This window comes from Saccostrea cucullata, unplaced genomic scaffold, assembly GCF_032062105.1.
Source record: "Saccostrea cucullata isolate Sc308-1 unplaced genomic scaffold, CSIRO_AGI_Scuc_v1 ctg1968, whole genome shotgun sequence".
NCBI classification, from domain to species: Eukaryota; Metazoa; Mollusca; class Bivalvia; order Ostreida; family Ostreidae; genus Saccostrea; species Saccostrea cuccullata.
In genome coordinates, this window is record NW_026921187.1 from 118221 (window position 1) to 134284 (window position 16064).

General features: G+C 32.2%; 1 protein-coding gene across 1 annotated transcript in view; it reads left to right on the forward strand.

The window, feature by feature from the left end:
- The window catches only part of LOC134259403 (uncharacterized), a 76133-nt gene that overhangs the window by 46001 nt on the left and 14068 nt on the right, over positions 1-16064 (forward strand). The window contains 5 exon segments of the mRNA XM_062741987.1: positions 9818-10003; positions 10432-10575; positions 11045-11132; positions 13757-13779; positions 14985-15175. Of these exon segments, the coding sequence (XP_062597971.1) occupies positions 9818-10003; positions 10432-10575; positions 11045-11132; positions 13757-13779; positions 14985-15175 (632 nt within the window).

Genomic DNA, 16064 nt, shown 5'->3' on the forward strand with positions numbered 1-16064 from the left:
ATCAATGACTTGCTTTAGATATTTTGCTTATGAAATGTATGCAAATGCATGCTTTGACCACTGAAACATGATACCTTGTTTCAAATGGAATAGATAGTACTTCTTATAAAGTTCATGCTCATCTGAAGTAGCAGGAAAGTACAGTACGTAAAACATGGTAACCACTAAAGTATACACACTTCAAATGAATAGGTTTACAGTAGAATAGTTTTCTCAAGAGATTTATTGGACTGCAAAGATTATAATGTTCTATAAGTGTCCTTGTCTGCATGCTTGAGAGGAAAGTGTATTGTTATGGTAACCTTGAAGTTTTCTCAAACATGTGATTGGGGCAGCTGATGCTATTTTCTTTATCTATAGTCCATAAGTAATTAACAAACCGGTTTTGTGGGGTTCAGTAGCTTGGTTATTGACCTATTTTAGATTTTATATCAAAGTCCCAGATAGATGCATTTTAGCTTGTACCAAGATGGTACAGCAAAACTCGGTTATAACGAAGTCGCTGGGACCTTTGAAATTACTTTGCTATATCCGTAATTCGTTGTAACCGTATAAGAAATTCATTTAATTTATATAGCGAGGGATTCAAAATGACTTCGCTATATCCGTAAATTCGCAATATCCGTGTTCGTACTAAACGAGTTTTAGTGTATTATAATTAATCCATGGAAAAGGTACTGGTAGAAAATGCCTTTTATGGTAAAACAGACTCTATAATGTTTTTATGTTTAATATGGTAGTTTAATTAACATTTTACTGGGTTGGTTACATATATAGTTGATATTGAAAAAATGCAGCTTAATATTGGATTTTGGGAAATGACCATAAAAAAAAAATACTGAAAGTATAATTTCAAAGAAACAGAGAAAAGATTGCCACACACATATAATCTGACACGTACATCTCATTTTATTAGGTGGAAATAGATCAATGCAGATTCTCTGAACCAATATTTGGGTTAGATGTTCCAAAATAAGCCATAAAAGAGCATTAATTATTCACCCTCGTGACTATCATTTTATCAATTTATTCAATAAGGTCGAGAGCAATTTCATTGTGGAACATCAAAGAAAAAACACAAACACCTGGTCGTAAATTTCTCTCTGGTTATTTAGTTTCATACTTTCTTCCTTTTTTGTTCAGAAACCTTCAAAGCATGTTAATTTTTGCTAACATGTTATTTTTTAAATTCAATTTTTGGAAACAAAGTAAATTTTTCATGGCAGGTGGTCCATAATTATGAATAAATTAAGATTTAAACAAAATATAGCTAGGTGTGTGCAAAATACAATAACATAAACAAAATTCCATTGGGTTTTAAATCTAGAGCAAATCGACATCTCTTCCATCTTAGTAAACTATATGGGCCATTAAACCGACCTTGTTTTTATATCAGATTGTTTTGAACTTTGATTGACAAGGAGATTTTAATTCTGAGAGATGTGAAATTATTATGCCAAAGAGAAAAATGCCATACATGCAGTAACACGCCTCTATCAATTGATGCAGATTTGGCACCTGTTTTCAATTCAATTTTGAAAAAAATGATACATGGGATGTACCTTGAAAATGAGAATTTTATGGAATCTATTATTAAAATAAAGTTGTTTATACCTGTTCGAAATTGTTTAAATTCAAATTATTTTCAAATTCTTTTTTTAATTCATAAATGGTTATTCTTAACTTTTAATAACATTTAATTTCACCTATTTTGGTAGCTAGGTGTAAAAATTTTGATTGGATGATGAGCTGCTATTCGATCTGACAGGTGTAACAATATAGAGAGTATTTGATAGAACAAGCTATGATCAGATCTGTAACAAGATGGTGCAGTGACATTGCGATCAAGTTCTCATTCTGTTTTTTCCCCATGCTGAATGGTTATGTTTATCTTAAGTTCAAGTCTGGTCAGAGCGGTAGGACACATGGTGCAAAAAACGGTGGTTCATACCATCGAAAAACCACATAAACCGAATTATTACTATATTATGTATCAGCTTTTGTCCGGTCTCCTGCAAAATCAAAGTTTCAGATTTGAAAATGAAAGTTTTCTGCATCATATGGAAAACTTTTCCAAATCACTCAAGCACAAAATGAAAGCAGGGAGAGTGTTTTACGCCTCATTAAAGGTAGGGGTGACATCAAAACAACATAAAAATCGGAATCTCTTTGGAGAGAAAATTCAAAGGTGTTTCAGCTGCCAAAAAAAGTGACATGATTATCATATGAAATGAGGTCATATCGTCATAAATACTTGGATCACTTTGTGTGTGGAGTTCTAAGGAGAGAAAAACATTTAAGTGAAAATATGACAATGATGTTTTTGACATTCTGAACATGACTGAAACTGTTGTTAATTAAGTTTATTGTCCCCAAAATGTCAAAGCATCTTCTCTGGACTTTTGATGTTTTATCCTTAATTATCAGAAATCTGAAGAAAAAAATAGTAACACCATGCATGCGTATATTGATCTGCTAATAGAGGGATATTATTTTTTGCTGTGATTAGAAAAAAAAAATATCACATACAATTTCTCTGTAGAAAATATTTCTGAAATGCATATTTCACTTTCATATGTTTTTATTTTTATTTTATATGACTATGCAATATATAAGCATAACGGATATGTCCCACTCTTGATATCATATAATTTCAAAGAAAAACATTTCATCTCTAAAATTCATTGCTGTCAATGGATTTTCAAATCAGAAAATAAATTGAGTTCTTGAAATATTTGGATGCTTCCCAAATTGAAGACAGCCGGACATTTGATCTTTCAAAGATTTCAATCAAATTAGACAAGCACTGATAGTTTCCTTTATAAGGCTACCCTGAACTCATCAGGCAATGGTGATAAGTTTGAAACATACGAGGATTTCAGTTCCGTATATTTTTTTTTACTCCAGATAAAAATCATTTGAATGTTTGGAATCTCTGAGAGGTACTGAAGTGTTGCGACTCCGTTTCCTTGTGTCTTTTATGAGACAGTTCAAGAGTTCATCTCGGGTTTAATCCAAAGATGGCAAATTTGTAAAGCCGTAAATCTTGTGCTCTCTGTTGATATATACAAGCTCCTGAATACTACGACTATTGAGTTTCCTTTTAGCAATAAAAGACATGTAAAATATTGCGTGCATTCCTAGCATGGCAAAGAGTAAATACGTACACTAGAAAAATATTGTGTCAAGGATGTTCAAATGTTGATAGGAGCAATGTAATTGGATTTGTCTATATTTGGACAAACTTTGGTCATAGTTTGCTATATTAGCTCGGCCGATTTGAAAGAATTGATCTCGATGGGGCCTAAATCCTTCACCCCACATAATAAGGCTTGATGACTTGTGGATTTGGCTTTAATATTTGAGTGCAAAGTAACTTATTTGTAAATCTTAATCGTGAAATGTCAGAATTTTAAATGTATATGCACTCACTAGTTTAATGCTAATACACGTATTAAAGTTGCAGATTTCAGCAAATGATTTTCAAATAGACCCTTTTTGAAATTGAATGAAATTTTAGATTTAAAGGCTTTTTCTACACACCCATGAAATTATATCAACTACTGATAAAATATTTAGTTCATATGATCCCCAAGGCTTTGTGATTTGAAATCCTCATAAATGTTCATCATTGTGTCAAACAAATGGAGAGAACAAGTTGGTGCCTAATCGCAATCCCACCTCATTTGATTCTTACATCGATTAAAATATCAGTTATCACTACTCAATTTCAGAGTTTATTTTGTTAGAGTGAGATTCTTTATACCAGAACAGGAAATGGAGAAAATTAAGACATCATTTTATGGTCTTATTCACCCCATATTTTTTCTTTAAAAAGTCTGGGATATGCAATCATTCTGTGAAAGGCTTCAGCCATCTCGGTTGCAAGAGGACAAGCAAAAATTCAGTGGGATTGCATGTGTTTGAAACCTTGTTTGGTCAGTTTTCTCCCATTTCATTGCAATTTGTTGTGCCATTACCTGGACTGAAATACCTGCCAGGAATAAGCCTGGGAGGGTGTCTGGCAGGGGGGGGTGCATGGGTGGAATGGAGATAAAGTTAATTATTACAGGTGGGTGGGGGGCACATTTCCTTGAAGATGGCCAGATAGCACAGTGGTTAGAAGTTGTGTTTAGACTTTATAGGACAAGTTCAAATTCTGACTGTCTACTACACATTCTCCCTTCCTGTAACAATATGAACTGAACTTATATTATTATAGTCCCATTTTTTACATCAAGTTACTGTAGAAAAAGGATTTTTTTTTTTTGCATAATTCTACGAGTTGAACCACAAGTAATAAGAGTTTTTTTATGCCATTTAAAAGCTAGATATAAAACAAATATCAGATATCTTCTCATCAGCAGTTTCATACAGTACATATCTGTATGTTTTATGATTTAATCACTCAATATTGAGAGCCCACAAATCAATAGCAGTCACTGACTGAATCTAACATTGAACTCGGGGGATTTTAACTCTCTCGGTACGCTGTGTACCTATAGGGTTAATGACTTACAAAGGCTATGTAATATTACAGATTGCCTTTAACATAAACATTACTACTAAATAGGTCTGAGATCATTGGACTTTTTTGTAGACAAGCAATAGGTGGTTTAATTGTAAAAATTATATTATGTAAAGCAATTAATCATTATAATTTTGAATAGATAAAAATTATTTGCAGAGTATCATACCAATGTGTAAGACTTTAAGCTAAGTTTAAGTGACATATGCTTTTTTCCCTCTCCCAACATTCAATGTAATTGATTCTTTTCCCCCCTTTTTTGTGGATACTAAATGAGTAAGACCTTTGATCATGCAGGCTACTAGCTAAATATTCTTCACAATATGTGTAAAATTCATGGTCGAACATGAGAAATAAAGGCACAAGAACGCCGTGATGTTTATTGCTCAAGGCACGGAAGAATGGCAAGGTGGTAATTATTTCTTTGTCCTAATTAATGATGCTAATTACTCATCTCATTACCTGTTGGCTGGAGGTCATACATCACCCCCAGAGAGTGGACTGGATTTAACACTATGATGGGGTAAAAAGGCTGTTTGTCTGACAAGCTCATATCAAGGAATGGAGACATCATCATGTACTTAGGCCATGCAAAGAAAATTTTGTATTAATAATTGATCAAAATTATAAAGACATTTATTTTACACTTCAGACTTTGCATATTTTTTCTTTCAATTGTCATTTTATTATCTGGTGATTAGAAAATGAAGTTTCATGAAAAAAATTGTAAAAATGAAGTTAACTTTATGTTATTTACACTAGTCTTAGTATTTAAAAAAAATGCATTTTATTAAGAAACATTTTCCACATAGAGTAAGGTAGGCCCGTAACGTTTATTGTATTTTTTTAAAATGCACAATTATTATTTATACATTTCATGTATACTAGTACGTCAGTATTTTATTACTTTAAATCACTTTTTATTCGCGAGAACTTTATTTTCACGTAATTACGTGAGACAGTGCATTCGCAAAAATTTAATTCTCTCGTATAAAAGTATTCCTTACGATTATATAGAGGAATAACAACTATTCGTGAAATTTATGTCTCGCTTACAAAGAGTCAGTGACAATCTCGGAAAAATAAGGTGTCGTGAAAAATTAGTGATCTACAGTTTATATAAATGATAACAATTTCTTATCTTCATTGACCTCTTTTTTCAGTGATATCTGTGCAAATTATTTGTGTCAGATTGCCGTAATATTTTTTTATTTTACTCCCCGTCAAGCATGTACCAGCCGGTCTTATGACAATCTTAAGTAATGAATTTATATACACTGGAGAAGACAGAGACATTCACTTTCATGTTGCCTATCACTGGATGTCCCTTGACTCTTCCCCTAGCCCCAGACCCGGCCAGCCGAGTCCAACACGTTACTACCACACCTGTTGAGAGAAATTTATCTTTTAATCTTGTTGTCTTGTTGTTTCTGGGTGTTGTTTACCTTTATAGCTGTCATACAATGGCAGTGTAGTATTAACTGAAGTACACCGCCCACATCAAAATCTCACCGCTTGGGGGGAGGGGGTGTGTGTTTCAGAAATTTACGTACCTATTTAGTCATTACAGCTGTTTAATGGATTAAGGAAAGTCTGATGATATAATCCCACAAGATAGAAGATTTTGAAAGGAAAGAATTTGTCAACTGTTCAGTTATGTAATTTTCTTTCTTTTTGGACACTTTAATAGTTTACAAAGGTCTTCTTTCATACGGTTTACCTTATGTGATTTAAGGTTCAAAACAAATATTTGGGAAAGTTTTAGACAAATTATTTTGGGAAAAAAGTATCCAAATGAATATTTTAAAATTTATAATGGCACCCCTTATGCTTAGCATGACACTTATTAACTTTATTTCATTAATTGTTTTGTTAAAATCAAGGTGCATTTAATTTGAAAAACAGCAGATTTCTAGCTTTCTTTTAAGCCTATAACTTTGCCTTTAATTTGTATGGTCAGGTACCAAGAAGAATTAATTAACCCATCTTTTATCAATTTTATGAGTTTTACATTTTCTCTCCATGTTCAGGAAAAAAGTGACTATATGTAGGCCATAAAATTTACTATTTAAAACATTGCTGTGAATGCCTTTGTTCTTGCAGTCTAAAAATTTATGCACAGCATGACACTTAATTAAACTTTCTTCATTAATTGTTATGTTAAAAACAAGGTTTCTTTAAAAGAATTTTTGATACAGCACTTTGAATAAGTGAATCTAAATCTAGAAGCAAAATTTAAGCCACACTTTCTGAGAATATTTCCATTATCTAAACAGCTAAACTAAAACCATAAAAATCTCATTTTTACTTTTCTTTTATAATTTCTTTGATCAATGTCAATTTATGCCAAAAGTCCCCCCCCCCCAAAAAAAAAAAATTAATTAACCCATCTTTTATCATGCAATTTTATGAGTTTTACATTTTTTTTAACTACAAGATAAAGGCCATAAAAGATTTGGAAGATACTCAGGAGTCATGACTTCTGGCTAAATATACATCAAACATTCCAATTTGTCAGTGTAGTACAAAGTTGTCCAAAATGTGTTAATCGGTGTATCTAGGATCAAAACTGAATGCTATTTGACATAAGAGGGGCTCAAGTTGACATACATAGGTACAGCTATCAATGTTCAAACTGTAAACACCTAATGTTCTCTTGATAAGGAACTTCAAAGGTACTGGATTAATTTTAAAAGCATCCACCCATTAACACTAGTAACTTGAAAAGGAAATTTTAAGAATGTTGTTATTAGATGTGGATTTCATTTGTTTTGGAAAGTGTGTAGTTTGCAGATTTAGTTTGATACAGCTTTATATAAAATGGTGACCTTTTGGAGAGAGAGAGAGAAAGAGAGAGAGATTTTATAAAATAGATAGGTTTTTTTTCATTTTTAGCTTCAATAGGATTCAAACTGAAACAATTAATATTTACAAATGTCAAAGTTCATTTTTAGCTTCAGTATAGCCAGACAGAAAATTTTACACAGATGGGCTTTTACTCAGATTTGATTAAATGAGAGAGAGAGAGAAAGAAAGAGAGAGAGAGAGCTTGAAGGTATAAAGCAAAACTGTGACAATTTCCAAATATAAGTGTTATATATACAATAAATTCCAAATATATAATTGTTATATATGCAATGTCTTTTGTTAACAAAACATAACAATTGATTTCCAATTAAGAAGGATGTTTTTTACCCCCTTAAGGCTCTGGTGCTAGACACCTTTATAAACTCTACTCAGGGTGCATGGATTAAGGCAATCTCTATTATTGAAAAAGCTCAATGCTACCCCTAATGAATTGACAGTTGTCAAACAGTATGAGGACAAAAGGAAAATATCTGTGAGACTTGCTTGTCCCATTGCATAATGAAAATAATTAGATACAAGAAATTAAGGACTTTCAATTGAGACTTTCAGGCCGTGACTTGTGCATGCACTAATTGTGAAGTTGTGCCGGTCGGGTCAGGATTTTTTTTGGGGGGACACAAATGGGAGGAGGATCCAATGGCTTGTCCCGGATTTTTATTCAGTTGGTTTGGTGTACTTTTCACAAAATGGATAAGTTATTTACGGACAAAGCTGTCAAGAACGGATAGAAACAATAATAAGAAAAACAGCAGCCAAACATTTTACTTCAGTGCTAATGTTTCGAAAAATAAAGGGACAAAAGCGTACAGTTGTGGGAAAAATCGAACAAGTTTTGTGGAGAGGTTACAGGGCAGGCAGAATTCTAACCAGTACAATGGTTCATATAAGTTCATGGGTGCCTCTCCAAAAAAACGCAGGAAGGTTAAAATAAGAGGTTGGTTCAATAATAGGGCTGGGTATTGGCCAAAGTTTGATATAAGATATTTTTAAATGTACTTTGCAATATTTTCAATGTAATAAAAATGGCATTTTCTTACTATATTTACTTTAATTTCAAGTACACAAATTGTAGAAAAAAAATTTCAAAAGTTATGTCTGAAATTTTACCACAAAACAATATATGACTTTTATGTCCATTTTTATATTTAAGAAATTCCTTAATATATGTATATTGCCAATATATCGATATTCTTTATTTTTTGTCAAAATATATGTCATGTATGCAAAGTTTGAAGGACTTTCCAAAAAGTGTCAAGAGTTGTAGATATATAAGGTCAAATTTACAAATATAATATGGAAAGAAATTAAATGTCATTTCTTTATTAAAAAAATGTCATGTATGATATCCTTTGCTGGATATTACAAGGAAAAAGAAGACTGTAAAATGATAAGAATTAACTTCAATTCATGGTGTCAAGTTCACTGTATAAGCTGTGAGAATAGGTACTAAATTCGGTGTTTGAATGTGTTGTGCCACTGAGTGCCTAATCGTAGAGCCAGGCCAACCTTTGTGTACATTGACAAGTAAAAGCCATCAAGTCTACGTAGTACAAACTATGTCCTTGTAGTTCATTGATGTGTTCACTGACAGAAACATACAAGGTTACAGTTAGACTAATAACTGTTTATTGCTTTCACACAGTTCTATATTGGGGGGTTTAATTAGAGTCTTTTATAGGTGTTGTAAGTGTGAATGGATGACCACTGGTCAGTTAGTAATGGTTGTCTTGTTTGTATGTAAGAGTACCTCATATACAGATATCAAGTTCTTAATCCTTGCTATATATTGATAAAATATCTTTTCCCAACTTTTATACCCCCCCCCCCCCCCCCCCCCCATCTCTCCCTTTATATGTAACTGCATGATAAATTGCTTACAACAAAAAATGTTTAAAATTTTGTTTTTGCTTGAGTTCTTTTTTTTTTTTTTTTTGATTATTCTCCTGGCTTAGTACATATGTAGGAGAAATTACAATTTAGTGATTACTGAGGGGTTTATCTATGTATATCTATGTATTTAATGAACTCTGTGAAACAGGTTCTGAATAGTTTTGCAAACTTCAACAAAAACTGTCACTGTGTTTCACACAGAGAGAAAGAAAACAGAAAAATGAAAAAAAAAGAAATGAAAATTGCTGTATCATCCTAAACATTGTGAGAAAAACTTCTAATTTCTTTTAAAGTGTGTACTTACCGGTAATACAAAACATTATCAGGGTCTCAGAGAATTAAGATACAAGAAAGAGTACAATAGAGCCATGAACTATCATGCAAAGAAGCACTTTTAACAATGCAACTTTCAATGCACATTCCAAAAAATTGTGAAAAGGGAGCATTTTACTTAGTGTTTAGGTTTAAAAAAAATGTAAAAATGCGTTTTTGTTTCGCTGTCTTATTAATGTCCTGAATCTCGTTTTTCAGAAATTGAGTCCATAGGCCCAGCTCCCATTACAACAACAACTGTTTCTCGTGCAACTTCCGTGGAATCGCTGAACCATGACAACAAGAAAAACTACAAAAACAACAACAAAATTAACAACAGTAGCAGCAGCAGCACAACGGCTGAAGTTCAAGTGGACAACATCCCCAAGGAGAAAAGTAAAGAAGGTACTGAAGACTGAACAAAACAGAGATATAAGGACATTGCATGTTCAGTAGCAAAAGAGTAGTTGAAAGGGGAGGGTAGATAGAGAAATGTTTGGGAGAAAAGGTAGGGTGGGGAATGTCTGTGTGAAAGGGGGGGGGGGAGGTGGGGAATGGATTGGGTGAAAAGGGGGGATGGATGGGTGAAAAGAGAGGATGAGAGGGGGTGAGGTAAGGGTTTGAAGATGAAAGACATTCTTAAGTTTTAGCTTTACCATATTTATGAAAGAATGTATGGCTCTAAAAAATGCATTAAATAAATCATTAAATCATTAAAGCATTGATATGTCACTTTTTAAAGAAACTTATTTCATGATCTGAAGTTAGAATTATAGTTGAAGAATGTTTGAGCATACATGACTGATGTTCTTACAAAATCTTTATGTTTTCAGATATATACAAAGAGGCTTTTGAGCACTACAAGGAAACAGAGGAGAAGAAATTCAACTCCAAGTTCGACTCCCTTCTCCAGGAACTGTACCAGTCTCTAGAGCAGCCTGTCCTCAATGGAGGCTCCAGTTATGGCAGTACCTCATGTAGGTCCCTCCCCCCCACATCCCCACCCCTGACCCGGTCTATAAATAACTCAGTGACCGTAGAATGGGAAAACCGACATGGGGTTTAGAGTTAACTGTCAAAAGCTTGAAATCAATAAGTCTGCAGCACACCTAATGTTATGTATTATGTATGAAGTTTGATTAAAGAAAATCATTGCTGTGCAAAATAAGGTATACCTGCGATTGTGATGCAGGACCAAATGAAAATTTTTGCAACATTGAGTTTGACATGTTTCTTTTATGAAACTTTGTTTCAAAGCTATCTTGAAGATTATTAATTTAAATTTTTCTGAAGAAAATTCTAGTATACAAATAGAAGATTTCAATGATATGCATCGTGCTTTTATTTTAAAAGTGATTTATCCATTTTTACATAGCTTAAATTGAACTAGAATACGGTTCAGTATCTCCACATTATATATTTCATGGTTTTACATTGTTTTTTTAGATGGGGAAGTTTTGGAGAAATACAGGTCACGGTTACGAGAATTATTGGTCGGTGTCTCACAACGCTTGGAAATGGCCGTGGAAAGTAGGTTATAAGAAATCTGGAAGAAGACTTACGTTATTATAAAAATTGCAATCGATTCACTTATAATGTGTCCTGGTTGCTAACAAGAATATATACTGTAAAAATAATTTCAACTAAGGAAATTTGTTTAGACATAAAAACTGAATAAGGAAAAAAAAGTTTTGAACAGGGTCAATTTATAGAAGTAAACCTTTTTGTTTGTCTAAGATCAAAAAGACACATAAATATCAAAGAGGTGATAACAGTTCGTAATCTAAAATGACAGCAAAAAGGGGTACATGTTTTTAAAAATCTTTGAGACCCATTAGATTTTTAAATAAATGTTGGATTTTAATAAAAAGGTGTCTATTTCACTCCAAGATAAATACCCCTTCAAGGAATAGTGATTTTTAAATAGCTTTATTTATCCTCTTACTTCATTAACGAGTACCTGATTTTGTCTGTTATATGACCTACTTATTGAAAACTTTAACAATTTTTCATGAGTATGATAGAGAAATATACACCAGGTAAAGCCAACTTTTCTGGTCCCATTCAATCCCAGCAAAATCCTAAAACAAATATTTTGGGGGAGGATTTCAAACTCGAACACCCACCCAATTTGATATTAAAGCATTCTTGCCGGGTACTTGGAATATTTATGGTCAGAAGCACTCTAATTGTCTGAAAACTTCAGTGTAGGTCCCCAGCAGAAAATCCCTCTATGGTTAGGCGATTTATCAGTAGCGGCTAAGTGCTTACGATAACTCGTCGCTTTGAGGACTCTTTAACTGAACCACTTTGTCGTGTTATACCTATTTGCTCTTGTCATCAGCTAATCATAACCTTTAAGTTTTGCTCACAAATCATAAATCTGTCACTTGAAGATAAAAAAAAATTCATTTGTTTTAGCACAAATAAATTAAATTCATGGTTTTCAGCTTTGAAATTTTTCGTAAAGTTGAATCTATTTATGAAAATGTAACACATTTTATCCATAATGACCAAATAAAGATTATGTAAGTATGTATAGAAATAACATATTTTTGGATTGTGAGCATATAAAGTTACATGTATATATAAACATAAAATTACAAGTTGTTCAACCTCAAAAATGATTTCATTTTCATGAGAGAGAGAGACTTAAAAATGATTTCATTTTCATGAGAGAGAGAGAGAGAGAGAAAAAGAGAGAGAGAGAGAGAGAGAGAGAGAGAGATTTTTAAGAGAGGTGGAGAGAGAAATAAATTTCAAGAGAGAGAGATTACATGTAATAATTTGAGAGAGGGAGAGACACTGCTCAAAAATGATTTAAATTTCAGAAGAGAGAGAGAGAGAAATAAATTTCAGTAGAGAGAGAGATTACATTGTGTGTAATAATTTGAGATAAATATATGACAAAAATTACAAAGACATTTAGAAAATGTAACAATTATTGGCCTTTAGGAAGTAGGACACAATTTTGCCAATAAAATTTCACGTTATTTATTGAATGAAATTACAATTGATACTTATATGACTACATACGGGTCAATTACATGTATATAGAATTTCAACATTTCCCTAAAACTGGTCTCCAAGAATGATAAAAAGTTTTAATTCTTGGAAATATAGAGAGCTAGAAAAATTAGAATGTAATTTTGACCTTGCCTTTATTGTAGTCAAATGGGGGTTGTGACCATTTGTCATGTTTTTATACACAATTACATACTAAAACTTTCAATAAACGAAGAAATTTACAGGAGAGAAATTCTTTGAACTGTTAGCCTTTATTGCAGTGTGTGATGTATTTTATTCAATGTACATAAAACCAACAAACATATAGCATTGTAAAAAATGTAACTACTGAATCATTGTGTTTGACAGGTGACGTTGTTTTAGGTGGAAATTGGATTATATAAACTGATATTTACTAATATTATGTAATATATAGAAAAATAAAATATTTCGGGGTTTGCATTTAAATGATTTATAGACTTCTTTTATTTTAAAACTAAAGATAATCCATGCATATTTAAGTCCGCAATGAAAAGAGTGTGTATAAACACTTTAACATGTTTAAAGAGAAAGACTAAAATCGTTTACTTTTGGTTACAGCGTTTGTTTTTTTTAAACTCACAATTTTGCCAAAAAATTGATCCCTTAAAAAATTTTCCAAAGTTGTTTATTAATTTAAATATTAAAAAAAATGATTAAAAAGCTTTTGCACATGCATTGATAGTAAGCAAGATAGCAAAACATTATGACAATTTACGTCATTTTAATTGTGACAGTGTGAATTTCAAGGGTATTGTGACCCTAGAGCTGCGTTAAAACGTATGCGCAGATCAAGTAGATCGGGCCTCGTTAAGATACTGTTTTGAAACCAATTGTTGGGTTTATTTGAACACTTTGAATCTCATTCAAGGAAATTGTGACCACAAAAATGTGTTATGAATGACTAGAATTGAAAAGTATTTTTCTGTGGTTAAATTAGCATTTATGTGGGATTCCTTTCAAAGTTTATCTATTTTGGTGTATATCTAATTATCTCATGTTTCTGAGTGACAGTACTAATTCCTGCCCATAAAAAAGTTGTACATTAGTAAGATAAAACTTAAATGACTCAATGGAACATTCTGAATGTGTAGACAATCTCTGAATGTGTAGAGAACAGGTTCCCTCCCAAAATAGTCATTCTCTAAAAATAGTAATCTAAAAATATACATGTAATTGCATATAGGTATATGATTAATTAATGCAGTTGCACTTTCTTATTTCTAATTTGGGCTCCACCAGATTATACTTATATATAGTACATACAGATGCAAAGTGTTGTTTGAAATGAATTTTTCATCTAGAAACGTGCTTTTGCCTTTGTGAGTATCTAGGATACAAAAACATATTGCAATATAACTTCTAGAACTTTATCTCCTTTCATTGGTCCACAACTCCCCTTATTTAAAGTCGTCATTCAGAGTCATCTCCCTTTCCTGTAATCAATTATGCAACCTTTCCTTGTTTGGCCAATTTATTCCTGTTTAATGTCTACTTAGCAGATAAATATTGACATGTTAAGTTGCCCTGTTGGTCCCCATGTACAGGTAGATTGTATCAGTTCAGTAGCTTTGTCATTACCAACTATAATGATATCCCAATGTTTTTATCTGTAGGGGTTGTTTCACAGGTCTCGTTTTTTGGACCCTGATGTTTAATTCATGGCTGTTTTAAAACAATTCCTGATATACATCTAAGAAGTTTTTTTTGTTTTCTGGCCAAACTTTCTAGAATAAGTTGCATTTAGGAAAAACTAGTGGTTATGAATTTTTTGGAACATTCCAGTGAGGGATTTTTTATGGGTCCACTTTAATACTATGTAAGAATATTTTTGATATGGTCCCTTATTGATAGCCATTAATTTGCATCGATACTTGGCTTTATACACCTGCAATTTCAGGTAACACCTTTTATTTCAAGAATGCATTTCTCTAAAATTTTCTTTTAAATGTTTTGTTTATGGTGCTGAAATCAGTGAATCATCTTTTGCTAAAATTTCATTTAAAGACCTCGGTAAAAGTGTATTAATTGTAAATGGATTTGTATCTTATGATTGTCAGGGTTTTTAACCTGAGTGTCCATTTTTTATAAATTTTTTTCCTGTATGGAATAACTTGAAGAGGAATTTCATTTTTTTTAAGCATTATAAATTCACTTTGTATGAAGAATTTATGAACCATTGCTTTAGATGAAGCTAATTAGATTTTAGATATTGTCTTTTAAAACAAGGATGTTGCTTTATTTCTAGTATAGACTATAGTTAAAACTTTCCCAAGGTGTAAAATACAAGTAAACAATAATAATTTTTCCCTGACACAGTTTTTAAAATTTATTCATAGAGAAAACTACAAAATATTTAAGATATTTTTAAAAAAAATTATGTAAAAAAAAATCTACAAAATAAATCTCCAATTATTTTCTTTACAGACCTCAGATGAAGCTGTCTCAGACCTTTCCTCACTGTCAGACGATTCTTGTGATCACCAGGTGAAGTCATTCGAGGATCAGCTCGCTCATGCTGTGGTAGCCAGGGTAAGTTAACACTCAACAGTCATTATCTGCCCTCATGTTTATACAACCAACAGTTATCTCCCCTTATGTTTATAATCAGAAGTCTTTATCTCCCCTTATTCTGCTAATTTTACCCAACATGCATTTCTTAACTTTTTTATATACAAATAAATGTGCATGTATTTTGGCTAACTTTTTGAAATGAAAAGAATTTAAGACAGTTTTGGTTACTGTCATAAGCCACAGTTTAATTTGCTTTTCCTTTTGAAGATGGAATTAATTTAATTGCATATTGTTGACATTATTCTTAAGTAAAGTGACCAGTATGCTTAATGTCCCTAAAAGCTTGCTAAATTCAAAGATAACACAAAATGACAGTTAAAAATGAAATATTGCAGTCATAAGAAGTCCAGAACCTTTGAAAATCTACAGTCCATATTCTTTGACCTTGGAAATTGGATAAAGTGAATTTATGTGCGACCCCCTCTTTATATTTTGTCACTTAATTGAACCATATAATCTAAAGTTGATATTTACATAGAAAACATATGTGAAGAGCGCCCTAAATCATAAGATTCCCCCTTTGTGGGTGATAGATCTTGGAGGCCCTATCATGTAGATAGATAGGTGTCATAATACATGAACTAGAGGACACGAACAAAGGACGTTCTTTCATAAGTTTCTTTTTCGCTTGTGCAATTTTTGAAACACTGGTTTCTTCTCAGACTTACATAATTTGTGCTTATTGAAAAAAACAGCTGTGAACAGATATATATATGGAGTCTGGTTTTGTTTCTTTTTGAGGATGATTCTTTTTGTCATTTGGAGAAATTTTCGCTGGGAGTTGCAATATCTTGAAGAGTAGTGGGTGGATTTTTTTTTTTTAAAAGAAATGAAAAAAAGGAATTGG